Genomic DNA, 27,822 nt, shown 5'->3' with positions numbered 1-27,822 from the left:
ACACATACACACAACTTCACACAGGGAGGCGAATGGCAGACAGAGAGAAGCTGTTGCTATCCCTTCTGCTGCTCCCATCCGGGCCCAGGGAGCAGGGAGGCTTTGAAAGACAACACGGCGTTCGCGGCCCAAGCGCCCTCGCCTTGCTCCTTCCCAGGAGGAGAAACCCAACCTGCAACGCCTGGGGCACACGGAGCAGTTCTCGCACACGCAGACTGCCCAGCACAGGAAGCCCGCTTTCCATGTCGGTGGGAAAACAGCAGTTGGGCCTCTGACTCCTTCCAGACACATCGCTGGCCAGAAGAACTGGGAGGGGGCATGGGAAAAACTGAATGATCCTGGACTGACCGCACTTTTTCACAGCACAACTGGTATGCAACAGGTTTGCTGGACATACGCACGCACAATGGCTTTAGCACTCTCTTGCATAAAAGAAATCCGCTCTGTGGTTGTGGTGTTAGGCTGTAGCCAGTTCCTGCTTGTCGCTTCAGGAAGAGTCTGACGGACTGTACAATTTTATTCCCTCAAGAATAAGGCTGCAGCTGGTTTTTGGCCAAAAGAGAAAGATGAAAACACAACAAACCCAAGACAAGAAAAGGAGAGTGGCCAGCTGCTGCTGCTCCTTCTTTGTTGTTATTTTGAGTCTTCACAGTGCTCCTAGCTTCATGGCTGGCTGAGTGGATGGCTCTTTATTTTTCATTAATTTTATTTTACACTGAAATTTCATAGGTTGTTCCACCAACACCAGACACCTTCTTAACGTTTGAGTGTCTAGCAGGGCTCACAGGCGTCCCCTGGGAACTTGATGTTGAACCCAACCTGGATATTCCTTTTGGCTGTCCATTTATTTTACTGTGAGGTGTCTTCAACTGTATGTCATCCCTGCATCGAAAGAAATACCAAAAAATGCAATTTTAGTGACCAAAGTGTGATAGCAGAACGGCTTCATTCAGGATAAACAATTATCCCTGTTACCCTGAGTCCTAGTGTAAAATATTCAAGCATGGGAGCAACCTGGTTGAAGCCAAGATATTTGATGAAAAGCCACTGAAATGAGAGAATTCATTTGGCCATTAGGTTAGTGGATCAGGCCCCAGTAATATTTGTTCATTTAGTTACTTGCTTAAATGCTTTGTTGAACCAAATTGATTACAGGAGGGTTTAACTGTCACCACTGCTGACCTTCAGCCAAACTGTGTCTTACAATCAGAAATAAAATACTCAGAAAAAACACTTCTCAGTTAAATATCCAGTTAAACAAAATTATGTTGCTCATCTCTGAAAAACATAAGAGGTGAAGCATAAGACTTCTTTATGACAGAAGACACAAACTGAATCAAGTCAGGAACACTCTAGGATGTCTGTAATTAAAGACTATATTCCAGATGGACTCTTTAATGACCTACTGCCAGGGAGCATGGACAACAGGCTTTCCTCAAAAGATCTTTTAAATCTAGGCCACCACACACTAAAGCTTAATGTGTTTCAGCCCCAAGACTCACAAAGCAATTGGATAAAAACCTACCCAAGAACTTGTGCATGTTCTGGAAGTGCCACCACAAGCGGGGTCTGCTGTATTCTCACATCTTACTCCTGCACAGTGGATGTCTGCTTGGGTTTGCCTCAGTCTAAAGCTTAAGGCTGGCTCATGCCAGCAGCCATGACCATGGGCTGAAACACCTTCCAGAAGGGAACACTTCCTGTCTGCCTGCAAACCGAGGCAGCCTGAGCTGTTTCAGACCACCCTGACTTTTTCTGGAGGCCAGAGGGTTTGATGGATTAACTGTATTCAAAAGGCAATTTCTTTCTTTACATGTGTCTGCAAAACAAAACAAACTACCCCAGACTTTCACACAGCTCTTGATAGGCTCAGAATAGCTTCAAAACTAAAAGTAATTTTTATGTGGCAACCTGGTCTGACAGCTGTACCCTGGAGCTGGAGCAGCAGGTCTGCCAGCTCACACCAGCCTGGCTTCTGCTATGCGTTTAAGCTGTGCCTGCACTAGAGAACGGAGTGGTGGGTGCCTGAACCAGCAAAACACACATACACAAACATAAAAAAATAAATTACATGGTTTCATAAAACGCTGCTGTATCCCCAAACAGATGAAACATGCAGGGACCAAATTCTACATTTGCCTCTTTGAAGTATTACAAAAGCCCTAATTCAGTGCTGAAATCCTTCTGAAGAACAGTCTGCCTCCTGAAATAAGACAGAATGAGCTGGGGAGTGTTAGGGGAAAGAGGAGAAGGGAAAATCATTTGCAGTGTTGCTGTCTGAGAAAGCATGCTAGGTTTACAAAGCACAGAGTGCCTGTGGGAGGTTTCCTTCACTAGGTACAAAACTTCAAGCTTATTAAGCTGTTTATTTTTTAATCTAGGTACTTGACTTGAGGGACTTCAGTAAAAAAGATGCTCTGCAGTGGTATCGTATGTCTGCAACTTTCTTTAACATCTGATGGGATCTGTGGCTATTTTAGCAGCTAGACCACTCTTGCCAGACACTGTATTTTTCCTTACTTCAAAGAGCTGAACTGGAGTGAATTTACAGGCTCTACATTTTAAACAAGCACAATGTAAACACAGCGGGATTGACAGGCTGACAGCATAACCAAGAACCAGAGACTAAGACAAGACAAACAGCTTTTCATATCAGCATCTCTTCTGCAGCAGCAGCTGACACATCCAGGTCTCAAACAGAGGGCGGAGAGGCAAAAGGAAGTCCACAGGTCTTCTTTCACTGAAACTCATTTCTTTAATACATATGAAAAGGAGAGAATGGCTACCTCCTGAATGTTAGATCTTCCACCAGTAGACAAACCATCTTAACAACTACAATTCACTTGAAAATATTGAGGAAAAAATTGCTGGCACTAAACTTCAGGAGAGCTATAATAATGGTTCTCTAACATTTCAGTAACTCTACCCAAAATGTTGGATAATGCTGGAGTGAGAAGCCTGGGACCTTAACCGGAGGACGGCATAGAGCAGTAAGTGCCAGATGCAAAGAGAACCTAGATATTTCTGATGAGTCCTCCAGGCCCCACCATGGCTGAGATACTGGATCCTCAACAGGATCATGCAGCTCTTTTCAGACTTTCCATACCAGGGCCTATAGTCTCCAGAAGGAAAAGACAGATAAGCACATGCAGAAGATGCAGGTATCTTGCTCAGATACCACTTAGGCTCTCAGCACAGCGAATCATCTCTGTCCCCACACTTTCTCACAGAAAGGAAGGAGACAGTGAAGCCCTAAGGTAACAGCAAGATGATCTGTGCATTTATCACCAGTTCTGTATTATGGGACACTCGACACACCTAAATACAATTCCCAGGACTGGTCTCAGTTCCTGTGTCCCTTAGCGCAGGGCAGGCTTGCATATGCTGTGATCTCATCTTTGCCTCTGTGTCCAACCAACGACTGGGTCCAGACTCCCTTTAGGCTGCAAACTAAAACAGCTCCACCCTTTTGTGCATAACAGAGGGATAACCTGCCTCGTATCTTGCAAATAATTATCCAATTTGGCTAAGATGCTAAATCACTATGACCTCTACAACTTAATTGACCACCTGTAGTTCAAATTACAGCAAACATGCAAACATTTTGTCATGATGAGGTTGCTATGAAGGTATCACAGAACTGAAGAGCACCCACAAACCTCTCACCCTCTCTGGCCCGCAATAAACATGTAATCTGTGTCGTGCCTCCAGCGAAGAGCTCCACAGCTGCTTGCAAACAGATTCACATTGCTAAGCAGCACCTAAAGCAGTACGTACCTTTGTGCTCCCACTGACTGCACCTCTGTAATTTCCACAGTGTTTACAAACGAGACAGCCTTTGGGCCTCCATACGAGGGTGACCTAGGCATCCCTGTAGGGGACGATGGGACCTGGTGGCCTGGGGATTTGTAGGAGCCATTGCTCACCCTGCCCTGTAGCGCTTGATGGGACTGGACGTTATTATTGGCTAAATCAGCTTGCAGAGAGGTTGTGGAAGTCCTTGGTGCTCTTGTCATTGCACTTGAGAGTGAAGACACTGAGGACTGCAGTATAGGGTTCCTTGTGCTAAAACTCGTAGCAGCCATCAGATTGTCTCTAGATCCATATCTCATTGCCATGCTGCGTGGGTCTTCAGAGAGCGTGCTGACTTGCTGAAGGCTGTAAGAGCTAGGGGTGTCATAGACACCTGAGTCTGCAAACACTGAATCAGGGTGCGAGTGGAGGAGCTTCTCCCTCTCTTCCATCTCCTTCCTCTCCTGGATGGATGCCATAATGGTTTTGGAAAGGTTATCATAGCGGACTGGGGAGGGGTCTCGCTGATGTGGAGCTGGACCCCCCAGCACTGGGCTGAAGCTCTGTGGTGGCTGGCGTTGCAGCTCGCTACCCCGCAGATGGCACATTTTGGCTGATAAATATGGGGAGTGGTACCCAACAGAGCTGACTGCAGAATGGGTGACGCACTTCCTCCCCGAGGGCGACATGGGGTTTAGCAAACTGTCATATGAAAGACTCCCATTTCTGTTTGACAGGGAATTGGGAGAAAAGATGCTTTTGTAAGGGGTGGAAGCTGCTCCTTCAGACTTAATCGGATGAAGGGGCACTTTGTCTGTCCCTCTCCTGCCAGCAGATTTCAGGCTCAGGGATCGTGAATTGATGGCAAAGGAATCTATCTGGAGTGGGGAAGACTGATAGGTCTTGTGGAGGGAGCTCTTCCGGTAGCTGGGGATGTCCAAGCTGGGTTCGGACTGGTAATCAAGGCTCCTGCCATCCTCTTCTATCAGAGCCCCTTGACTGAGTCCCTCCTGCATGGTGATCTAAAACAGAGACGAATATGAGAAACAGAAGGCAATGACATGTAAGTACAGATTGGCTCTCCATGGTGAGTGCAAGGGAAGAAAAGGCTGGAGGGTCTTCTCTCAGACTCAGATATGACACAGGCTCGTTATAAGGAATCTCCTAACTCCTGTTCACCATATGGATAAGCACCTTAGCAGCATGGAGGAGTTGTTCATAAAGTGCTAAATAATATTCACAGTAATAAACATGTCAATACACAGACACTGAAAACACAGAATAAGAGACCTTCTAAACTAAGACTCATGTGTCAGTCAAGGTAAATCAGATTGTAAACTGGTAATACTGCCCTTGGAAAAAGCACTTTGCTTCAAGTTTTCTACAAAAAGCTCTTGAGTTGAGGGATGTCTGTTTCTGCACGCTGAGGCAGAAATACTTCAGGCTTCATGTCAACACACTGGGGACCAGCACACTCTTATCCACTTTACTCAGAGCTATGAATATTTAGTAATTGTGAATTTCTGGTCATAAGTCTTCAAAATTAAGCACATAAGCTTAATTAAAGCAGAGAGGCTCCTTCCCATCATTTAGGCAACAAAATGAAGCAATTTTCTCTTTTTTTATTGCCTATGTGGGAGAGAGTGGCCACTTCAGAGAAGGAAATATAGGCCATAATTTATTTATGTGCATTGAAAACAGATAGGACTTCACTTTGTTTTACTCTAGGAGAGATAGCTTACAGTTCTGTTCACTTAAAATGCCATTCTGTGCTAAACAAATAATTTTTGCTGTTATTTTTAAGGAAGATTTTGCCATAATGTACAACAATAAATTGGCTACATTGGCTCTGCAAAAAAAAGAATTACTATCTGTCACATATTTAATCAGAAATGCAGTCAATGCAGTCTGTTCTTCATCTACTTTCTTTTAAAGAAACATGTGAAAAACCCTAACTGGCAAAAAATCTGTTTTATTCTAAATTTTTCTTCAAGTTTTTTTCTTTGAGCTAGAAGATAGGGAAATATGCAAAAGAGCTGACTGTCTTCTAGAGCATGGTGCTAAATTTGGCCCTCTTTGGAAAAAGGAGACCAAGTGACAGCCTGTAAAGCAGGAAGAGAGAGCAATGATGTAGCTTATATTTGTGCTACTTATCCTTGTGCCCTGATCCCTCTTTCCTAACAGCTTTCACTGCTAAAAAGCAGAATTTCACTGATAGGCTGAGGAACTGATACAGAAGAGGCAACATGATATTCTTCACACCAGCCAGTCTTTTATACTTAGGTATCGCTTGGCAGACAAATCCATGCTGTCCTATCAGCTTGCCAAGTGTACTCATTTTTTATAACAATCCCACTTGACTATTAGAAAGTTGTGACTACTATAAAATTGAACAAGTCCACAAAGCTGATAGTATGCACACCAGTCAGTCTATAGTAACAACATCTTTCTAGGCTAGGATTGAAACAACAGCTGTCAGAGTGAAGATGCTGTACCCTGTTATCATTTCATAGCACTGCCCAGTCTCCTGGCCTAATCAGAACGTATCTTGTATCTATATTGCATCTATGGCTATGTACTGAATGAATAAAACAAGTTTGCCTTCCGTGGCTCTCTGACTTAGGGCATTGTGACCCAAAATACTATCTGTTGCTTAGAGAGCTCAAAATTGCTAGCTGATGCCTGTAAACAGAATATTTTGAATTGGATGTCAAGCCATTTTTTATGTAACAAAGTGAAGATGATAGGATATTGTTCTTTTTGGATACAGTGAACCAGTGAACACACTGTTGTTCTTATGCTCCCTTTCATAAGCCAATCTTTTCTTCATTCTCTAGACAGATCCAGATAATAAGATTTACAGGTTTTGCAGGAAGGCTAAAACTCGAACTTGGGGATAGCTGGAATTCCACCACCTATCACTATCTGTGTTTTCAGAATGAAAAGGATACTAGAAAAGTTTTCTTCACCATTTAAGGAACATTCTGTGTTATTCCAGTCTTGCTGCAGTCAATTATATCTCTCTACCATATATCCTTTCCTTACTTGTGTCACCCACTCCCTTCTTTTTAGTGCAGAGGTGACATTGGAGGAGCTGATGAAATTAGTTATAAGAAAACTGCACTGAGTTTGGTACGTGTGTTTTAAGGGTATCTCCAATGATGTATGAAGATTTGGATACATATGGAAAATATACAAGTTAGACCAGTGATTTTCTAATGGCTGTTGTCAGGTCCTGGGGGGCCAAGGAATATTTGCAGCAAATCCATGAGAAATAAGGGAGAAATATAAGCCTATTAGCAGTCAGCTTAGTTTTCCACACTGCTTCCACAGAAAACAGTGTAAACTTTCAAAACTCCTAAGCAAAAGAGAAAACAGTCAAAATTCCAGAGCAAGTCTCTCTAATTGTTTGGACCTCAGTTTTCTTCACAGAAGGCAATGATGTCAAGTGTTAGGAAGGTTTTTTCTTTTCTATTTTATAATCCAAACGCACTGAAACTTGAGGAATCTTCCATTAATTTTAAGTAAAATATCTCTTGGGATGCTTTAAAAGTTGTTTCTGTTTTGCAAGCTGACATTTTAAGGAATCACTGAGCATGTTGTCTGTTGGCTAAAGGGTCTGATCCAGAAAAGCGCTAAGCATGCCCAGCTCCCTCTGAAGTGAACAGGAGTTGGCAGTGCCAGCTCCTCTGTCAGGAGAAGCCAATGGGAGGTGACACTTCTCAGCATCTCAGGATCAGGCCAAGACACTGGTAAAGCAGCAGTGCATGCCTGTCAGCTGGACAGACATGTCAAGCTCAACAGAGGAAAGCTGCAAAAGCAGACGTGTTTTCATAAGGAGCAGAGTGAAAATATACACTATCGCACAACAATGCCAAGGGTCGTTATTTACTTTTACACTCTGACATTCACTAATGCTCTGCCGTGAACTTATCCTTAGCTCCGCGTCCCCTGAATCTGCAGATTCTCCCAGGCTCATTTACCTGCTCAGTCGTAGCATGGTAGTGGACTTTGGGATTGTTGCTGAAAGCTGGTCGATACTTGTACATCGCAGGTGTAGGAGGGCTGATCAGTTTGGGTGAAAGGCCACCTTCTGTAAAAGAAAAAAAAAAAAAGACTTTCTATTAAAATGTGTGGACAGAATGCTATCATCCCTAATTCCTTGCTATCCATGGTCCTCTGAAAACAGATCTGTTCTGGAAAGAATAAAACTTGCAGTCCTTTTGTGCAGAATCCCACCAAACTCAATGAGGCCTCTGTGGAAATAACAGTACATTGCTGCCAGATCAGCAATCTAAAGAGAAGAAACAATGTATAATATATGAAGCGAGGTGATGTATTTTGGTGAGTAGTAATTTTGTCATAATTTGAAATACTAGATATTTCAGTTGAAATCAGCTTCTAGTTTTGTCTGGGAAAAAAAAAAGAGCTTTTTTAATAGTATCAAAGCTTTAATTTCATATTTTCATAAATGAAATAATTCAGTTTGTTATGCCTAAACATTGCACACTAATATTTCTGATTCCTTAGTCGAAAATGACATTTTTCATTTCAAAATTGATAAAAAAATAAGAAGGGGTTTAATAGGGTTTAAAAACTTTGTGAAACTGAAATGAAATATCCAACCTGGGCTTGAATGAACCACTTCAAACTGACTTTTCTCTCCCTTTTCTGCTGTTTATTCCCCTAGCTCAGAGCTCTTGTAATTAGAAAAAACCCTTCACCCAGATCCCATTACTGTTTTGAAAGAATACCAGAAGCCTTTTAAAGAGGCTGAAATATCTTCTTATTCATAAAAACAAAACACCGATAATGTAACTATACCTTCACTGGTCCCCAGCTGCCCTTTTAGCTCAGAGTACTTGCTTGGATCTCCTTTGGGTGGGAGAGGTGGTTGCACATCCATACTTTTATCCTCCAGACCTTCCAGGCTAATTTTAGACTGAAAATGACCAAAGAATCAATCGTTATCCATAATTTGGTTAAATAACAGCATGTGTCAGAGTGCTGGATGTATCACAGAACAGGAACTACCTATACCTATAAAGACAAACATGATTTAGCACCAACTGCAGACAAGGATTGTCATGTGTAAAATCAGCATTGTCATAACAAGCCAGAATAATTTTAATTTCCTGTCCTAGTCTACTTGGCATGCTAAACAGCATTATCATCATGCTAGTTAATATGTGGTAGAAGACAATGGTGTTTTCTAGTGTTTTTTGTCAACTTTCCAGGCAGCTCTCAGCAAGTAACTATCCAAAGAGTGTAACAAGTCACTATCCACAAAAATCTTGCAAGGTGGCTTCTTTTGAATCCACTGCTTTTTATATGACTAAACAAATCCTTCTCATTATTTCATGCCAGTAGAAACAGAAAAAAGAAGAGGAGAGAAGAGAATTCATCTTTGAGCCAATATTCCTTTCACTGGACCACAAGCCTTTCTTCAGTCTGGAAGCTCAAAACCTTCTTTGAAGTACAACAGCTGACCTGGTGGTACAAGGGTTCCTGCAATGTGTCAGGTTAGTTGAAATTAATTTGAACATCAACAGGTGGCAACTTTTGGGACAGAAAGTAACTATTGCAAAGAACAACCACCTCTTCCAAAAGATGCCCAGAGGCATTCTATTATAGAGCTGCAAAAAGAGCTGTTACTAGATCAAGAGCTGCTGTTACTGAACCTGGGTTACTTTCAGAGGATGAAGAGTATGACAAGGACTCAATCTCTATAATTTTCTCAAAAAAATGCATCATCTCAAAGAGATTTTCAATGAAAAACTCATTTCCAGGCTTGATAATGCTCAATCCATGCTCTTCAAAAGCAGTGCTTGAAGGCTGCCTTACCTTGCTCCGGTTGAGGTTGGCTTGGATTCCATTGTCACTGATCTTCACTGTGATCTGTCGCTCAGATAAATCAGGTCTGAAGAAGGGCGGCTTCACGGTCACAGCTTGCTTTTTCTTGGGTTCAACAACATACCTGATTAATTGTTCAACAGTCATCATTAAAATAAACAGTAACCTAAGAACAAGGTGCCTAATAAACAAGAACCTGAGAATAGAGACAAGAAAGTCTTCCTGATTCCAGGGTATGCTTTAAGAATGTGTCAGAATCTGGGGAAACAAGCTGCATATATTTCCATGGCTGTATTAATTAAAAAGCAATAAAAAGATCAATTTTTTTTTTTTTTTTGTGAGCAAATGGAAAGGATGCATTGAAAAACTCAAGCAATTTTTGAAGCACTGATGGACAAGAACACAGTTCACATGAAGAGAGAAAGAGAGGCCTACCACCAGTGGAAGTAATTTACTAGATACCTGGCTAACATGAAACAGCTTCCCTGTGGTGGAAGACAGTGACTGGGGGAATAAGACCCAGCATATGGGGAGTTAACATGGAGAAGATGATGTACTGTCAGTTCTAGCTTACCACATGGTGACTTGTTTCTGCAGTGTGTTTAGAGTGTTAAAATAAATTGAGGTAAAAGAAACAGGTCTAACAAATCTAAAGGGAAATGGTTTACTTTAGATATTTAATTTCTTTCCAGCGGACTAGAATTCTTTAAGTGCAGTTGAGCAGTGGCTGTATAGTGCATAAACATCAATATGCACACAAGCTTTCTCTGTTTTATCTAGTGAATAGGACATTCTAGTAGTGAAGGTTCACTGACTTTCAATGTACAGGACAATTTGAACATATCTTCACAAAACACATTCTGCTTGCTGAAAGTCTGAGAATAGCCATGATGATAATGTTCACACCCTGCTCCTAACAGGAGAGCTTACCAACTTCTAATATCTGGCTTTCTTAACGTATCTTGACCTGATTCTAAAGTTTTGGTTAAGTTTGAGAAGCAGCTATTCCAGTGTCTTCACTTAAACACACATAACAGATTTTTAGGACTTAGTTGTTGCAAAGTAACGTAAAAAACACCTGTAGATAATAGTGTCAGGGTCTGGAATTGCTGAACACCCTGAAAAGGCTCAAATAAGTCTTCTTGTAGTACCATTATTAATATGTTTGCAGGCTGGACAGCTCAGCAACTAGGATATTTATACTCCAATCTGATCTATTGCATTAAAATCCTGATTTCAAAATGTGAAACGATAAATCCATTTCCCCAAAAATAGAAAGCCATCAATAAAATCCCAAGTTCCATGATGTAGACCTCATTGAAAATCTGTTTTATGATCATGAAAGTGCCAGTGAGATTGAAAACCACAGTAGCCTTAAATTAGATTTCAGTTTTAAGGAGAAAGGCTCATTTTAGATTCCTTCCTGTTCTCTAGCAGAATAGAACACCTGGACATTGACTGTACAGTGCAAAAAGTCGTGTTGGGAATATGATAACATACTGAAACTTACCTTGTTACTGAAATCCACTGGATAAACAAGTTAGTGAAAACAAGAGTATCAGCTCTTGATATAATTTGACATGTTCGTTCCAAATAAACATTTCTGGGATGAGGGTTAGGAATTACATGAAGATAGCAACTGCTGTGACAGGTTGCAGCCATGCAACAGCGAAGCAGCTATCATAGAGCTCTGCTTTCAGGAATGTTTTGCTATACTTCCCTGTTATTTCATCAATAGTCTTTCACTTGTGAGCCCAAACAAGCACATTTTCTTTCTCTTTCCCAGCAACTACTCTACCTTCCTCCTTTCCAGTTGAGAGCATTTCTCTTACCTGGGAGCCAAGGGGCTGCAGAGCACATGTTCCACATTTCCGCAGCATCCTCGGGTAAAAGGATTCACTCCCCCACGGAATTTACCTGTCACCTGGAAACATATTCAGGACAGTGTTCAAACCGCTGATTACATAAAAGTTATCATTTAACCCTCAGAAAGCCAGGAACACGTATGCCTTGCTCTGACCCTATTGTCCCTCCCAAACAGATTGTTCTTCTTTGAATGCTGTGCTCCTCTCCTGCTCTAACACCCCACCTCCACCAGCTACTTCTAGCTAGGAGCTACACCAACTAAAGAGCCCTCCCCAAAAGCGCAGTGAGCTCAATGTGACTGTGTTTCAAAGTGGCCAGGTTCACCTCTCCATGCTGCTCCTGCATTAGATTCGTGCCTGCTGTCAGCCAGACATCCTGTTTTGGTCCCTTTCATTGCCCTGTTGCTTCCCCTCCTCTACCATGGCAAGTTCCCTCCAAACAAACAGGAATGTCAAGCCAACATTTGCAATGTTGGATGAGAGCAATGTTTCCTCTCTATCAGCATCCCATCCCTAGCAGCAATCAGTACGAACCACGGCCTTATGCGGGAGGGTGCCAGGAGCTCCCTGGTGATTACGATGTTTGCTTGGAAATGAGATAGTTTAATAAAAGCCAAGGCTCATTAGACGGGCGGGATCCATTCAAAGCTTCATAAGCATCATAAAGAGTTTGTACTCTACAGGCAGATACTTGAAAGTAACCATATGGGGATAAATACCAGTAAAGCCAGAGAGATTAATAGTGGTTGCCATTAAAAGCATTACTGTTGCTGTTTGCAAGTAATGCATTTTAATTAACTCATAGTTCTGATCTAGCAACAAGTTCATACAGCACCAGAAATACTTGCACATAAAATAATGACAATTAAATGATTTTGCAGTATAATATGTTGGCCTCTTTGATATAACATAAAACTATTTAAAAGGCCAAGAGAGAAATGGTGGAAGTTCTGAGTGTTGGAAGAGTAACCTGATGACTAAAACATGGGCCTGGGACATTCAGCACATCTGCATTCAATCCTGGGCTTAGGCTGACTTGTGCCAGATGCTGGCAAAGCATTTCATATTTCTGTGCCCATTTTCTCAAACACAATATGAAAATAAAATTTCTCTAACTCACAGATTACATTACTAATTATATCAACTTGGTTTCTAAAGTAGTTTGAAATCCACTGATAGAAAGCAGCCTCAGAAGGAAATGTATTTATTTACTCTATTCAGAAACTAAAAATACCAGGATATGAGCAGATGTTGCGTTACGGGTTATTTTGATTCCATAAAAGACTTTCAGAGGCATTCAGAAAGTTCACAAACATCTAAACTCAGCCACTATGCAATCCTAAACCACAGACTGCCTACTACGAATGCTCAAAGCCTACAAACTCCAGAACGAACAAATACAAAAAATTTACAGTAAAACACCAAAAATGTCTGTACCACTGGCCTATACAACATACTGGGACAAGAGGACAAGTGTAGCTGTGCATACTGTAACTGGACAGCTGACAGCAGATAACTAACAGTGTGAGAAAACAGAATCAATATCAGCTGCAGGAGAGAAGTTTTCACACAGTGGCAAAGCCAGGAGCAGATCTCATACCCATTACTCCTGGTCTAGTGCTCTAATTACTTAGATATGCTTCCCCTGCAAGGGGCCTGAAGGCTGGGAACATCCATCCCTCAGTTACAGCTAGGCAGTAGATATGACTAAACAGAAATTAAGACCAGATTACATTTAATTTTCAGAAAACGGCATAGGAGGATGAACTAATTGTAAGTGGTTTGGTAGCTCAGGAAACCAAACCAAGCCAGGATGCATTTTCTAATAGTTATTTCAATCAAGTTAAATGCAAAATTCTCAGTCTTTCTAAACGTTAGTGTAGCTACAAACACAAGAAGCTAGATTTTAGGTTTCTTTTAATTTACATTTTTCCTTCTTCCTCAGCCTAAAATTATCACGGACAGTTTTCATCACTGCACAGAGACCAGCCTATAGCAGACCATGATTCCAGCTATGAGACTGAAATCCCCTGGGTTTCATGCTACTATTGTTAGCACTATCAAGCCTAATACTTGGCCAAAATCAATTTTAAAATGAAGAGCAGCTGTTTCCAAGCAGGACAGAGAAAACCATTTAAAGATCTACAGCTACAGTAAGCCTGCTTTGTTCAAAGGCCGTGTTAGGCAAAAATTCAGGATGATTTCAGATTATTTGCTTATGTTACCCTCCCACACTATTCTAGATAAAAGTCTTTATTGTCTCTTGTGGGATAGGAGACAATCTCATCCCAGTTTGCAAAGGCCTGGCCTCACACAGATGTCTTCAACTCTGTCTGCACAGCAGCCATACCAGCTACGTAAGCACGAAGGCTTCAGCCTGCAGTCAGAACGACACTGCTCAGCACAGACTAGAGATCGCCCATAGATGCAAGAGCAGTAAAAACGCAGTAAAAATTCTTTTTTCAAAGAAAAAAATGTGAAAAAGAAGTGTGATGTGGAAAAAAAAATTGAAAAAACCCCCAGATGTGTGAGGGGTGCTTTGGAGCTGAGCTGTGAAAGGGTAAAGCACTGGAATGGACACAATTAACCAAGCTTTCTAACTGAGCTACCCCTTTCGAAGGGCAGCGACATGCTGTCGATCTCAGGACTCGATCTCCATCACTCGTATCATGCTATTGATACACATACGCATATGGGTCCGGATCACCCGCGTAGGGGCTCTGGATTATATACATTTGAGTAACTGCAGGGGAGCTAAAGTTTTACAGGCTTTTTGGCACATGATGTCATGTTGGCATTTGGTTTGAAGAAGAAAAGTTAGGTCCAATAGCCTCTGTGTGTGCATGCAAACAAGAGAGAGGCAAAGAGAGCGAGACAAAGAGCTAACTCAGACCTTCTTATGTGCAGTGTGGGTTAGCTGGGGGAGTTCAAAATGTCAGGAGACGGGGCAAAAGCACGATTCAATCTATTCCTTTCTTTTTTTCATTCAATCTCATGATTTATTCAGTCCGACTTATAAAGTTTGAACTTCTGGGGTTGATGGTACTCACCACAGAATCATAGAATAGTCTGGGTTGGAAAGAGCCTTTAAAGGTCATCTAGTCCAACCCTTCTGCAATGAGCAGGGACATCTTCAACTAGATCACATTGCTCAGAGCCCCGTTCAACCCGATTTTGAATGTTTCCAGGGATGAGGCATCTACCACTTCTCTGGGCAACCTGTTTCAGTGTTTCACCACCCTAGTAAAAAATTTCTTCCTTCTATGTATTCTACATCTACCCTCTTTTAGTTTAAAAAGATTAACCAATGTTCTACCACAACAGGCTCTGCTAAAAAGTTTGTCTCCATCTTTTTTATAGGTCCCCTGTAAGTACTGAAAGGCTGCTATAAGATCTCCCCAGAGCCTTCTCTTCTCCAGACCGAACAACCCCAACTCTCTCAGCCTGTCTTCATAGGAGAGGTGCTCCAGCCCTTTGATCATCTTCGTGGCTCTCCTCTGGATCCGCTCCAACAGGTCCATGTCTTTACTGTGCTGAGGGCTCCAGAGTTGGATGCAGTACTCTAGGTGGGGTCTCACCCCACCCCATCTGGTAAAGGGGCAGAATCACCTCCCTAAACCTGCTGGCCACGCTTCTTTTGATGCAGCCCAGGATACAGTTGGCCTTCTGGGCTGTGAGTGCACACTGTTGGCTCATGTCCAGCTTTTCATCCACCAGTACCCCCAAGACCTTCTCCTCAGGGTTGCTCTAAATCCCTTCATCCTCCAGCCTGTGCTGATAAGAAGGGTTGCCCAACCCAGGTACAGGACTTTGCACTTGGCCTTGCTGAACCTCATGAGGTTCACATGGGTCTGCTTCACAAGCTTGTCCAGATCCCTCTGAATGGCATCCCATCCCTTAGGAGTGTCAACCTCACCACTAAGTTTGGTGTTGTCTGCAAACTTGCTGAGGGTGCACTTCATCCCAGTATCTATGTCATTGATGAAGATATTAAACCACATAAAACCCATTTCAAGGTCATGAGTGGATTTTAAATGGTAAATAAGCTTGAGATGTTCCTTTGTGGTTAGGACAAGGGGGAAATCTTTGCTTGTAGTGCATTCAAGAAAAAATCTGAAAATAAAAAATTAGGTAATCTTCCCAGATTTTGACAAAAGCTCCAGTAAGAGTGTTACTGCTAAGATGTGGATAATTTTTTGCTTCAACCAAGCTGACTTGCTGACTTTCCTTCCCAACTCAACATCTTAGCCACAAACATAGAGAAAGGACTGCTTCTTACCTGTTCATTCGTTGTGCGCCCTCGGGCCACTAGAACAATATGGAAGCCAGTGAGACCAATGACTGGAATAAAGAATAACCCAGCCACACACATGACAGCCATTCTGTATCCAAGAGTTAAAGAAACTGGGATGAGTGCAGGGAAAAAGAGGCTATGAAGGAGAGGGAGAGGAAAAGGAGAAAAAAAATCAACGTGGAAATAGGAGGGTGTCCCTCACCTTTAATTAGGCTAACTAAATTTTATCTCCAAGTTAAGTCCATCTGCTCCTAACCTGAGTACTAATCCTTGAGATGGTTAAAAAATAATGTGAACTTATTCATTCTGGCTCTAACCATCCTGTAAAGATTGTTCTGCACTAATCTATCAACAGGAATAGCACCTCTCAGAGCCAGGGGTTCGTGTATCACAGTAGCATGCAGGGGAACTGCTTCCAGTGCAAACTCTGCTTTAAAACACAGTAACAGAGTGTTAAATACAGTAAATAGTACCTGGCAGTTTAGAGTCACACCAATTGGAAGTAAAATTTGAGGAGACAGCACATCCTTCTGCTGGGTTGTCATGGCAAAGATTGAGATACACAAAAGGTCAGCTACAGTTTTTGGGTTAATCGATGGTTACACAGGTAAGACGGGTACAGAGGAAAACCTGCACTAAGCATTTGGAGGGAAAGAGCAATGAGGGATCAGGAGGGGAGTAGATCTCTACCAGTTCCAGGAAGACGAATCTTCAGATTGCTTCTTTCACATTTTCCTCAAGGCCACCTTGAGTCTTGAAAGACCAAAAAGAAGGATACGTAATGGTCGTATGAGCTGCTCCCAGCTTTTCCATATGGTTTAATACGAAGATGAGCCCAAAGGTGAATACTCCAACCATGTGCGTACTTAAGGACAGCAAGAAGAGAAAAAAATAGCGGTAGTTCCTCCTTCCTATGCAATTGTTGACCCATGGGCAGTGATGGTCAAAATCCTTGTATAGAAAAGGAGAGACAGGGAATAATATCCAAATGGTGAAAGGAAATGCATTGTCTTAGAGATAAATCTGAACCACCATCATGTAAAATTACATCAGGCTAGTTCTGCAGCTTTACAACATGCTACACTCTCGTTATGAGGCTCTTCTTGGGACCAAGTGGTTTCTGTATCTATGGGTGGAGAGGTACTTAAGTGTTTATAGAGTTCAAAAAGAGGACAGAAAAAAAATAAAAGACAGGCTATTATCTGCTAGCAGCAGAAAGACTAATTTTTTATCATCCTTAACATGAGGAGTAAATTACAACAAAGTTATCATAACCTAGAATGTTTTGAAGATCTAATACTGCTGCAGAACTCTCTCCCTCACATTTCTGTACTCAGACATAGCTGAATGAATCCACTTTAAAAAAAAACAGACATCACAAAAGATTCTTTTTTACCAAGCAGGTCCCCAAAGAAAAGCAACATCTGGATAAGATTCAGGCAAAGGTCTGCAGAAGTTCATTAATAGTTATGAACCCAAACCTAACTATTTGCTGCAGTCAGAAGTCTGAAGTCCCTCATAAAGTCAGATTCCTTTTAACAGGAGATTTAATACCAAGGGCAAGCCACAGACACCTTTCAAGTGCCTTTACATAGTTTTATAAGCATGTAAATCCACTGTCTTCAATGGGATTATTCTTGATGTGCAGACACGATCAGGTACAAGAAATAAACCTTTCTTATTTCTGCATTCTTCAGAATAGATATTACACACTTATTACATCAATAAATGGTTTATTCTTTGTTTTGTGGTAATGCTATTTTTAAACATTCCGCAATGACGATGAAGAGGTTTTTGTATTTTTAAGTTTTGCACAATGTATTTACCAAAAATTTATAAAACACAAGAAAACGGGTTAGAGCTTTCTCAAAGCACATTAGAAGATGACAGAGGCAATTTAGTAAAGATAATTTCAGGCTATATCTGAAATGCTGACATAGCATATGTCTATTATGCAAATCTGGTTGTATGCAACCCAAAATATCTATGGATTATGAAACTATAGAATTACCCACTGTGAACACTTCAGTAAAGAAAACAAAAATCTGACTCCTTTTGTCACAGATTCAGTTTTGGGTCCCTCTGGGTCCCTCTGGGTCACAGCAGCCTTTAGGTTTTAAATGACTTTATTTCTGCAAGTTTGTTGCTTGTTCATTTTTATTAAATTAGCTCAAAAGTTTTATATTTGAGAAAAGAATTTTTATTGCACATTCTAGACTGAAAGTGAAAAGAAGTGAATTACAACTTTGAACAGGTTCCACATAGAAAAGCCAGTAGAGTCACTCCTATCATTGTCTCCAAGCTCTTCTAGAATAGGCAGGTGAGTGGGAAATAAGCATCACAAGAATCAATAAAGCATGCTGTTGAAAACCATGATTTATTGATTCAGAAGTCATTAATGCTTTTTGCCTATATTCCTCCACAACAGACATAATTTAATTATGCAAGCAGAGCTTCTTACTTGCCCACCAGAATAGTAAAGAACATTCAACTGATCTGACCATCAATAAAACTTCTGGAGAGCTAGGCAGTCACCTTGCGTTCTGCTATTTTATTTAGGTTACTTTTGGATGCTTTCCCATTTTCATTTCTGCTGCAGAATTGACTCCCATGGAGGCTTTACAGCAGCATGAAATTGCAAGTGTTTGCACCAGTGAGTTTTCAGCAATCTTTTTCTGAGAAAACTTCATTTGTTGAAAATGAATATTCATGCTGAGATACTGGGAAGGGCAGAAGAAAGAAATTCCATAGGAAAACAGAATTTACCATCATCTAAACAATCCTCAAAGATCTAGAATTAGTGAAAACATTTATGGTTTAAAACTAGGGATACACGACTCAGGTTTTCTACAAAAAATCCACCTCTATTCAACAATTCACAGCAGTCTAAAGAAATTGTGTGATAAGACCCATGAATAGCTGTTGGCATTCCCCTCTACCCAGGGACCTTGGCGGCTCCTTACTATCCATCTTCTCAAATCCCACATCCTTCTAAGGCTTTCCACAACAGCCTTGTCCTATTTATCGATGGTTACTAGGCACAGCACTGCTTCCAGATAATTATAACTTAGATATATATCACCCTGAAGGAGAAAATGACTGACACAAGATAAACCTAGGCAGCCTTTCCCTCACATGTAGCTGTGCTGCTTTCTTTGGGACTATTCCCTTGCTTATGGCAAAGAGGATTAGGACAAAGATGGTGTATACAGCATTTCAGCTGACTGGTATTTGTTCCCTTTCTGATTAGTAATTCCTTTCACTTTAATGGTACAGCTGAATATATTTTGGACATATTAAAGATTTCATCTTTCTATTGGAAAAAAATAGACCTTTCAGCAGAAATGATCCTTAAGAAGTGGAATTTTTAGCTCAGCAATAAAAAATCCCCCCTTGGCAATACAGTGATGTGGATACAGCACTCTGAACTTACAAGTCTGGGAGATGCTTATAGCCCAAAAGCAAATCTTACTGTTTGGGGGCTATTTTTTAAAAATCCTGTGTGCCTCACCAAGGCCCTAGGGCTATCAAGAAACATGAAAGCCCCATAATTCAGAGCAACCAACATTAGAAACACGAACAAGTTCTCTGAGCTGGAGTGTTGAAACAAACATGGGTTGTTCCATTGACTGGAGAACCACTTGCTGAACTCCAAGTTTGGTTTTCCTGAAGCTCACACACCATTCTGGCTTGTCTGCTTGTCCACTAATGTAGGCACCAGTTTGTTCCAAATTAAATGATGAGCTCTAAGCTCACACATGACAAGCTACAATGGTTCACCCCAAATTTCCTGCTCTCCTGAACTCTGCCTCTGCATCAATTCTTCTTTAACCCTTTTTTTAACATTTACAAGCTCTTAACTACTTCAAGGAAGACACAACCAGAATTACAAATTTTTATTCTAATTATCACTGGCAACAAAGCTGATATCAAACATTATTGCATATGCATATGTCACAGCTGAGGGCTTTGTTTCAAATGGTACTAATGAGTAGGAGTCCATCAACAAGGCTGGGAATTTCCAAGAACTGAAACACTGGTGGAAGCACTCAACTGCATGTTTTGAGTAGTATGTGCAAACCCATCACTGAGACAAAGCCAACAAATCATGTAATTGACAGAACTATTACCTCAACACAGTTGTCACAGACGCTGCAGTGAGAGCAGCGTGGAGGACGGTAGAAGTGGCAGGTGGCACACCATTTCATCCGTACTTGGATTCCTTTAATCTCCACATTCTTATAGAGTGGAGCTCGGAAGTCATCGTCTTTATCTTCATCTTCATCTGCTGCTCAATGCAAAACTAAAAGTTAGTGGAAATAACAGAGGGTAAAGATAAAAGAGCTAGTCCAGTCAGTGCCTTGGAGACAGGGGCACCGCACATGTTCTTGGGCTTGTCAGAGAAACAACAGAGTGGTGGAAGTGACGGACTGTCAGAACAGATTGTCCGGGCTGCAGAACACTTCAGTGATCAGGGCTCATTTTAGCACCTCTCACAGGAGTGCTGTGCTGCCTTATTCACTAGTCCCTGGGCAGAGGTGTCTGAGTCTTAGCCAGCATTTACAACCAAGACGAATAAGACAAACTGCCGACTAGAGTCAAAGAGGGGATGGAAATCACCCAAGCCCTTGTTGTGAGAATCTCAGCTGCATGCTTTCGGGATTAATTCAATGCTAGCCTACCAGCACATAAAGTGAAATAAATTACATTGACAGATATTAGAAGAAGGTTGTGATAGTTCAAACTCCAAAATCAAGCCAGATGACTCTGAGTGACAATTTGTTCAGCACTCTGGTGTCAGCTCACAATCATCCCAAAGATCTCTTGTTCCCGGAAGTCTGATGCCACAGTGAGATATACCGTTCTGAAGCAATTTGTGTGCCTGCAACAAGCCCTTGCACCAGTGCTTACTTCTTGTAAGTATCCTGTATCCTGTTATCCTTGAAAGTATCTTGTATCCTGTGCTCACCTCTTCATAGCATACCAGAATGCTCTTGCTCTAGTCACAATACAAAACTGGGAAGATCTCACCTCTTTCAAAGGCAGCACGGTCTACTGATTTGAGCACAGAATCAGGAAGTCCTGTATTCTAATTTTCTCACTCTGGCCTGGAGCTAGTCATTTAGCCTCTTTGCCATTAGTAAGATGAGAATGACAATATGGCAGTCATCTTATGAGGGACAACGTGGAGGGCAGACGGTTTACCTTCTCAGCTAAGTGCTGCCCTGTTTAAGAAAAGAGGTCATTTAAAAATAAATGCACAAAATAAAAGTCAGTCTATAATAGAAAATATATATTGGGAGGAAAAGGAAAAAAAAAAGAGAATGATGTCCATGAAAATTCATTTTTCATTCTAGATTCTTGTAATCTTTATTTGTTTCCTTTTGACAGAAAAAATCTAAGAAGTTCACATCTATTTAACACCTGGTTAAACATTATAGTGCAGCTGACATTGGCTGACTGGCTCCAAATTAGGTGGAATTCGATAATATTGTCCCAGTGGGGCATCGATCACTGTCATTTAGTTCTGTATTAAATCTTCTCTAGATACGTTATCCCTACTAAAATGATCCAGTTTCTATTGACTTCAGAGGAAGTTTCTCCCTTCATTTAGATGAGCTTGAGATGTGGCTCAGCTACAGTATTTACCTTGCAAAAGTATTCTCTGGATTAATGTTTGTGCGTGGAAGCAGAGTGCTGTACTGGCACAATTCTCTACAGTTTTCCTTCATAACTCATCAGTAGGACCCTCAGTGAGAGCTAGACTTTAAATCCATTAGGCACTTCCTTAAACACAATCTGTAGGTTCTTCAATACTATTATGAACCAGCCTTTGCTGTCTTGAAAACGAGACACTAGAATGGTCAAACCATTTAAGCTCTTGTAAAAAAACTGACTGTGCAGCCAAAAAAATGTGCACGTTGTATATAACCACATGCATATAAACACATTAGTCTCGCAGAATTGACACACACTTGAAGAGTTTGTAGAGATTCACATCAAAAATACCGGACGCCAGTTTGTAGTTGGTATTTATAATTAGCCAGCAACAAACATTGCCAGTCTCAACCCAGACTGTAAACCAGATTTGTCAGGGCAGCCCCAATTTCAGCGACTTAATACTTCCTTTCCTTCTCACTCACTTTGGTGTACTACTGGCAACTCGCTTGCACAGAGCCAGTTCTGATTCATATCTGAAACATTCAGGGAGCCAGCAAATTAAGAAATGATTAAAATAGGAGTAATGGATCCGGGAGTTTGATTCAGGTCCTCTTCAGTGATACAAGAACTAGCTGGGTTTACTTCCCCTCATATCCCAAGTTCTATCTGCCACACAAGCCTGTAAGCTTATACAACGTAGGTAGAAATATGTTCATTTCCAGCTTTCAGTGATCTGAGCAGAAGAATACATTGGCAGAGGAACGTATCTTACTACACAGATTCTCAAACTCTGATTCAGTGACACAGGGCAGCCAAGTTGCATGTTTTTAGAACATATCTTAGAATTTTGGGTGGTTTCCTTAAAGGAATCATGTGATTTCATTAGAATTCCAGATTTTTCATTGCTGTTTGTTGTTTCATTTTTTGAAGTAAATTTGTAATTATCAGAAATGTGCTAAAAAAGCTTGAAAACCAAGACGACTAAACCGAATTTCAAAAACAGAGAGCAAATAGATCTATTGTATACTCATTTCAAATCACTCCTACAATTTTTGAACTCCTCGCGCTGGCAGCTCTGCGGGCGGCGTGGGGTGGCGAGAGCTTTTCTCGCATGCACACTTGTGATCTGAAATAACATCTGCTCCTCTTTCCTCCCAGCACTGGTATTTATAGTCTTTTCTATCTTTTCCTTATCAGTTTTCTTCCTTCACACGTTTAAACTCCTACTCCATCACTTTTTTCCAGGATGACTTCCATCCCTTTTCTCGTCCTTTCCCCACTCTCCTCGCTCCGTCTCTTCCAGACCAAGCATATGCACAGCACAGAGATATAAGGCCACGGCCACAAATGAAGAGAAAGAGACAGAAGAAAAGGGAGCTCTGGGAAACTCCTCTTCCTCCTTTGCTCCTGACTCCCTTGTGTTAAGGGAGATGGGAAGGGAGGTAAGTTCCAAAGTTTCCATTTAATCTCCCTGTGCTTTACTCCTTTAAAAGTGAAGTCCAAAATAAAGAACCTGTTTGCAAAAGGAAGTTAGAGAAGTGCAAGGGAAGGTGTGAATTTATAACACCCTCAGTACTGATCACTCGCAGGGCATGATGAGCACCCGGCTGCAGGCACTGGTCTGAGGGAACTACGTTGCCCAAAGATATTCGATTCCCAGATTGAGATTTTCAAAACTGAACAATTTTATTCCAGCTCTCCTTCTACTGAAGACAAAGAGCATGGATGCTTTCGATAACCTCACACCCAAAGCATGTTTAACCACTGCTATTCTCTGCTGAGATGGAAGAACTAAAAAGTCCAGGGAATTAGGTAAAAGCTCTAAGTGCTTTAGCTCTTCTGAAAATCTCACCAGCATCTATTTGTACCTTTAAGCACCTAAGCACTGCATCACTTAATCTTGCACAAAAGACTGAATCTTGCCTTTGCCTTAGTTTGCCTTTACACAAAATTATTTCCTTAACTGGAGTGCTGCAACACTTAATCAGGGGTTCAAAAGCTTCAGCTGAAAGGAATGGCAGACGGATGCTCATCATGAGACCCTGCTACCTGGAGAAACCTCGCACTTGCTATTCAGGGAAGCCAGCAGGACAGGTATCTTGTTCTTGTCAGAGAGCAATTCAAAACGGATATTGAATTCAGTGAATAGAGGTGAGAAAGCACAGCTTGCAGAGAGCACAAATCCACTGGTTTAGCAAGACTGCCTGGAGCAGACTCTGCAGCAAACTGCATGTGAATAATTATTGGAAGACAGATAAAATGAGGTGATAATTCTCTCATTAGGATGTGTTAAAAGAGAGAGCTGCACTGTGGTTCCCATTACAAAAGCTGAGCAGATCTTATCTTAGTCAATCAGCTGTGAATCAGTACTAATTTAAGCAGGCATATCTTTATAAATGTATACATTTTTAGACACTCTAAGGCAAGTCCTATCTATATTTTTTTAGCGTTTGATGCTTTTGCATTTGTTTTAAGGCTTTTAGGAAGGTCTGCTTTGAGAAGCCATTTCAGGAAGTTTAGCCTCTCCCCTCCACCACGCTCTGCTACCTATTGTGAAGACAGTGACTTAAATCCAGTGTGCCAGCATGACACAGGGGATGGCAATCGCAATCACATCAGTCAGGAGAGCTACTCAAGGAGAAACATTCTACACAACCCTGTGCCCTCAACTGCCAGTCTCAGCAAGTGCAAGGACAACTGACACCTCCTAGCTCAGAAAAGAGATGGAGGATGTCCAGCATTTCACCACCATCCCACCTCTACTGCCAGCTGAGTTAAACAAACAAACCAATAAATAAATAAAGTCTACAAGAAAGAATACCAGGAAAAAAGGGAATAGTCAGCGAACAGTGCATTTGGACACTTGACACCTCCTTTGGCTTGGGTTTTCATATCCCCCCCTCCCAACAGTCCCATTCTCTGTTACCTCGAGGGAAAACTCCAGGGTCCATGAAAGTTGCCATGCTGAAGTTTGCCAGTACAAACAAGAACACGAGCCCATTGTACAGTGGGATGGCTGGGGAGATGGCTTTTGTCAACCAGGGGCACCTGTGGAGAAGAAAAGTTATAGGTAAGGGCTCTTTCAGCTGTAACATGTAGTTTCTTCCCATTCACCATCACCACCCAGAGAAGTAGTCTTGTCCCCTCCCCGCCAGCCACGCAGCAAGGCTGAACTTGCAATTTAACAACAGAAATTTCCAGAGAGACAGTTTCAGTGATCTAAAGTACACTGCAGACACCCTTTGTAAAGCTGTTTTGTTCTATAGCACAGAAAGCACCAATTGTCGCACGGCTCATAGGGCTTTGCAACCCTATTGCCTTATTTGCAACCTGGCATTTTGCTTCTCTGGGTAAAACCTTCATCCCATTGTCGCCATTTCTGTTTACCTTCTATAGAGCCTTGTTGCAGTTGTTGTCACTTCCAATTTTGACTGGTGTAAAGCAGAATAGGGTTCTTAAACCACCGACCTCCACAGCAAGTACAAAGAGAAGCATACTCACTTCTCACTACACTTCCCTGACTGGTTTTCAACTCCAAATAACACTTGGAACCACCACTACAAAACATCTCCTTGGAGGAAAGTGTAGTCAGATCGAGCATGGGCTCTGCAGGTGTTAGCAGAATGTTAAGAATGCAATATTGAAAAGAAAGTGGATGGCATCTGCCATGTGAGCGCTTTTCAGAAACACCAGAAAGGCTTGCTGCCCACCTGGTGAACATAACTGAGAGGAACTGAAGATAAAGGGTAGAGAAAAAGTAGGAGACTTTGGAAAGAGAATGGAGAAATGCCTGTTAGTTATAGGAAAATTGTTTTATTTGCAAAGAACACTTCCCACCAGCAGAGGAGGGCAGGACCAAAGCAGAAAACAGCCTGTCTTACAGACAACTTTACCCACTAAAAAGCAGTGTTTATTCACTCAGTCATTTACCACCTCTCTAAAGCTCATCTCTAACCACTAAACCAAATCTACTTCTCTGCTCTGCATAAAGAGGTTTGGTGTTACAGAGCTGCTTGAGGGGAAAAATCTGATCAATCTCATGGATCTTGCAAATATAAATAAGGAAAAATATAAGACAAAGAATCTCTTCGAAAAAAAGTAAGACCCCTGACTGAGTGGCTCCTTAGATTTCCACCTGCCTTGACAGCCAGGACCTCCTCCAAAGCTGTTGTGCCGACAGCCATCCCGCAGCAACACCTTGCCACTATTAGCATAAATCACACATCGGCGCACATACTCTGGATTGTATTTTTCCCGAATTACATCTACGGTTGAATCTGACTGCCTGCCAGGCTGAATCCTGCAGAGAGAAAGAAAAAACACCACCAACCAACCAGCCTTCTCCCAAATCTAATTCGCACTAGTTTTGCTACCGATACGCTGTTTTGAAGAGCTGAGAATGGTGTTATTGACCTTGAAGAGACACCATGAAACACGCTCTCGTGGCCAGCATTAGAAGGGCACCACGTTCTCTCTCATTTCTTTGTGAGAAGGCAGGAATAAATTGTTTTGCACTCCCTTCCTCTTCACAGCCAGGCTTTTAATTGTACTGCTGCAGACTGCTTTTAAAAGGACCTTTTCCTTGTGTGTGCATCAGTCAGCCTGGCCTGGAGCGAGTAAAAGATGGACAAATTCTACCCAGGGGGAATAAACTGTAAAGCCAAGAGCAAGATATGTCGGTGGCCAGGGCCAAGCCTCCAGACTGAGTAAGGCAGAAGGAAAACACAAATCTTCTCTCTTGAGTAAGGATGCTTTGCTACAGCCCACAGAGGGAGAGCAGAAGCATTGGGTTTCTCCTGGGACTGGTCTTCAGCAGGGAAAGGCCCAGGCAATTAACACTCATTAAGAGAATAGGAAAGGGTTGAGAGCTTAGTGGATGAGAGATGAATTTCTGTGTGTTTCTCTTGCATTCAGGATCACATCCAGGTGGTTGCGGAGCTTGGGTAAAGGAGCAAGTCTTGTAGAAGAGAAAGCTGATGAAGATGAACTAGTTCAGACAGACCAAGCTGAAGACAGCTTGACTCCAAGAGGTACCCTAGGATCCTTACGTTCCCCAAGAGGTGGAATTTCAATGTGCAGCGAGGTCATATTTTCTTGCTGCCATGCTCAGTTTTCCTCAAAGCAGCTGCTGATGACTAAAAACCAAGGCAAGGCAGAAGTTTCTCGCTTGCCATGAAATGTGCTGCAGTGACCTTGCCAAGCAAGCTGCATGCCTGTCACTAGCAACAGTTTCTGCCAGATCCTTAGCAGCAAAACAAAAGAAGTCCTGAAATAAGCAGTTATAGAATGACTTCTACCCAGGGAAGGGTTCTTCTCTCTAAATTATAGTAAAATTAGATTCAGCAATGGGTATGACCAACTTGATTTCTTCCCATGAAGTAACTGCTTACACAGAGAAAGATTATGAAGTTACCCATTGTTTGTCAAGCATGGAGAAGAGATTTCCTTGGCATTAAAGTCAAGTAAGTTGGCAAATCAAGGGACAGGAAACTCTTTCTTACACATAACTACTTACTCGGAACAAGATTATAATGAAAGAGACTGTCTCAGACGATTAATGTAAGCATTTGTTAACATTCTCATCTGTGATTTACTTTGTCATGTTCCCGACAAATCCATCAAAATACTAGGAAAAGCTTTAGCCATAAGCTAAACTAAACAGCTCATTTAATGGATAAATAGTGTATCTGAAAATACTTCATGGAAGTTGAAATAAAGGATAGAGTGACTCATTGTACATATTAGCCAGAAGGTCTGTTCACATCCTTCTATTTTTTCTTCCCAGAATCTTTATGCAGCATCACAGATTACATAAAATTAGATGGGACAAAAGGGGCCTCATTCGTAAACTAGACTGACTGATCAAAACAGATGTGGAGATCAAGTCCTGGCTCGCAAATGTAAAAAGGCTTGAAAAAGAAAATAAATTTGCTACCAGGATTCCCAAAAAATGATGCATCCTCCCTGTCTCTCTCCCCTAATGCACACACAATTTTAGGCAAAGTAACAGAAATTCTAATCCAAGTCTGGTAGGTTGTTTTATCACTAAACCCATCATGCAAAAGTCTGGCTTCTGACCCTCTGCACTCTCTGCCAAGAGAAGGAAGCAGCAGAAATGTCTCAGTAGGACCCGTAGTGCATTTCTTTTTACTTTGTGCATATACTCCCTCCAGGAGATCAGCTTCCAGCAGCAATAATGCCAATCTACGGGACAAACCTAGCGGAACTTTTCAGTTGGTTTTTTTATGTGCTCTTGCGGCCCAGAAGGCCAACCGCGTCCTGGGCTGCATCAAGAGGAGCATGGCCAGCAGGTCGAGGGAGGTGATTCTCCCCCTCTACTTTGCCCTCGTGAGACCT

The 27,822-nt window shown here is 41.7% G+C and overlaps 1 protein-coding gene across 1 annotated transcript; it reads right to left on the bottom strand.

The window, feature by feature from the left end:
• Positions 1–710: 710 nt before the first annotated feature.
• ZDHHC8 (zDHHC palmitoyltransferase 8) lies at positions 711–27,067 on the bottom strand. Its single transcript, XM_086623734.1, has 14 exons — positions 27,060–27,067; positions 25,601–25,765; positions 24,392–24,513; positions 19,935–20,092; positions 16,583–16,755; positions 15,790–15,892; positions 11,478–11,569; positions 11,013–11,018; positions 10,108–10,149; positions 9,637–9,769; positions 8,617–8,734; positions 7,776–7,885; positions 3,778–4,814; positions 711–882 (listed from the first exon to the last, which is right to left on the bottom strand). Exons 1-14 carry the CDS (start codon positions 27,065–27,067, stop codon positions 711–713), a joined length of 2,439 nt encoding a protein of 812 aa, XP_086479860.1.
• Positions 27,068–27,822: the final 755 nt, after the last annotated feature.

Source organism: Tauraco erythrolophus, chromosome 19, assembly GCF_009769465.1.
Source record: "Tauraco erythrolophus isolate bTauEry1 chromosome 19, bTauEry1.pri, whole genome shotgun sequence".
Lineage (NCBI taxonomy): Eukaryota > Metazoa > Chordata > Aves > Musophagiformes > Musophagidae > Tauraco > Tauraco erythrolophus.
The sequence above is the reverse complement of the archived record's forward strand: the minus strand, read 5'-3'. Positions and strand labels throughout refer to the sequence as shown.

Bases quoted from the DNA above. Each gene is read 5' to 3' on its own strand.
- ZDHHC8 (XM_086623734.1), bottom strand. The intron at 7,886-8,616 runs GTATAGTTACAT...TTTCTTTTACAG, and splicing joins GCAGCTGGGGACCAGTGAAG to AAGGTGGCCTTTCACCCAAA. The intron at 4,815-7,775 runs GTAAATGAGCCT...TCTCTGTTTTAG, and splicing joins ACCATGCTACGACTGAGCAG to ATCACCATGCAGGAGGGACT.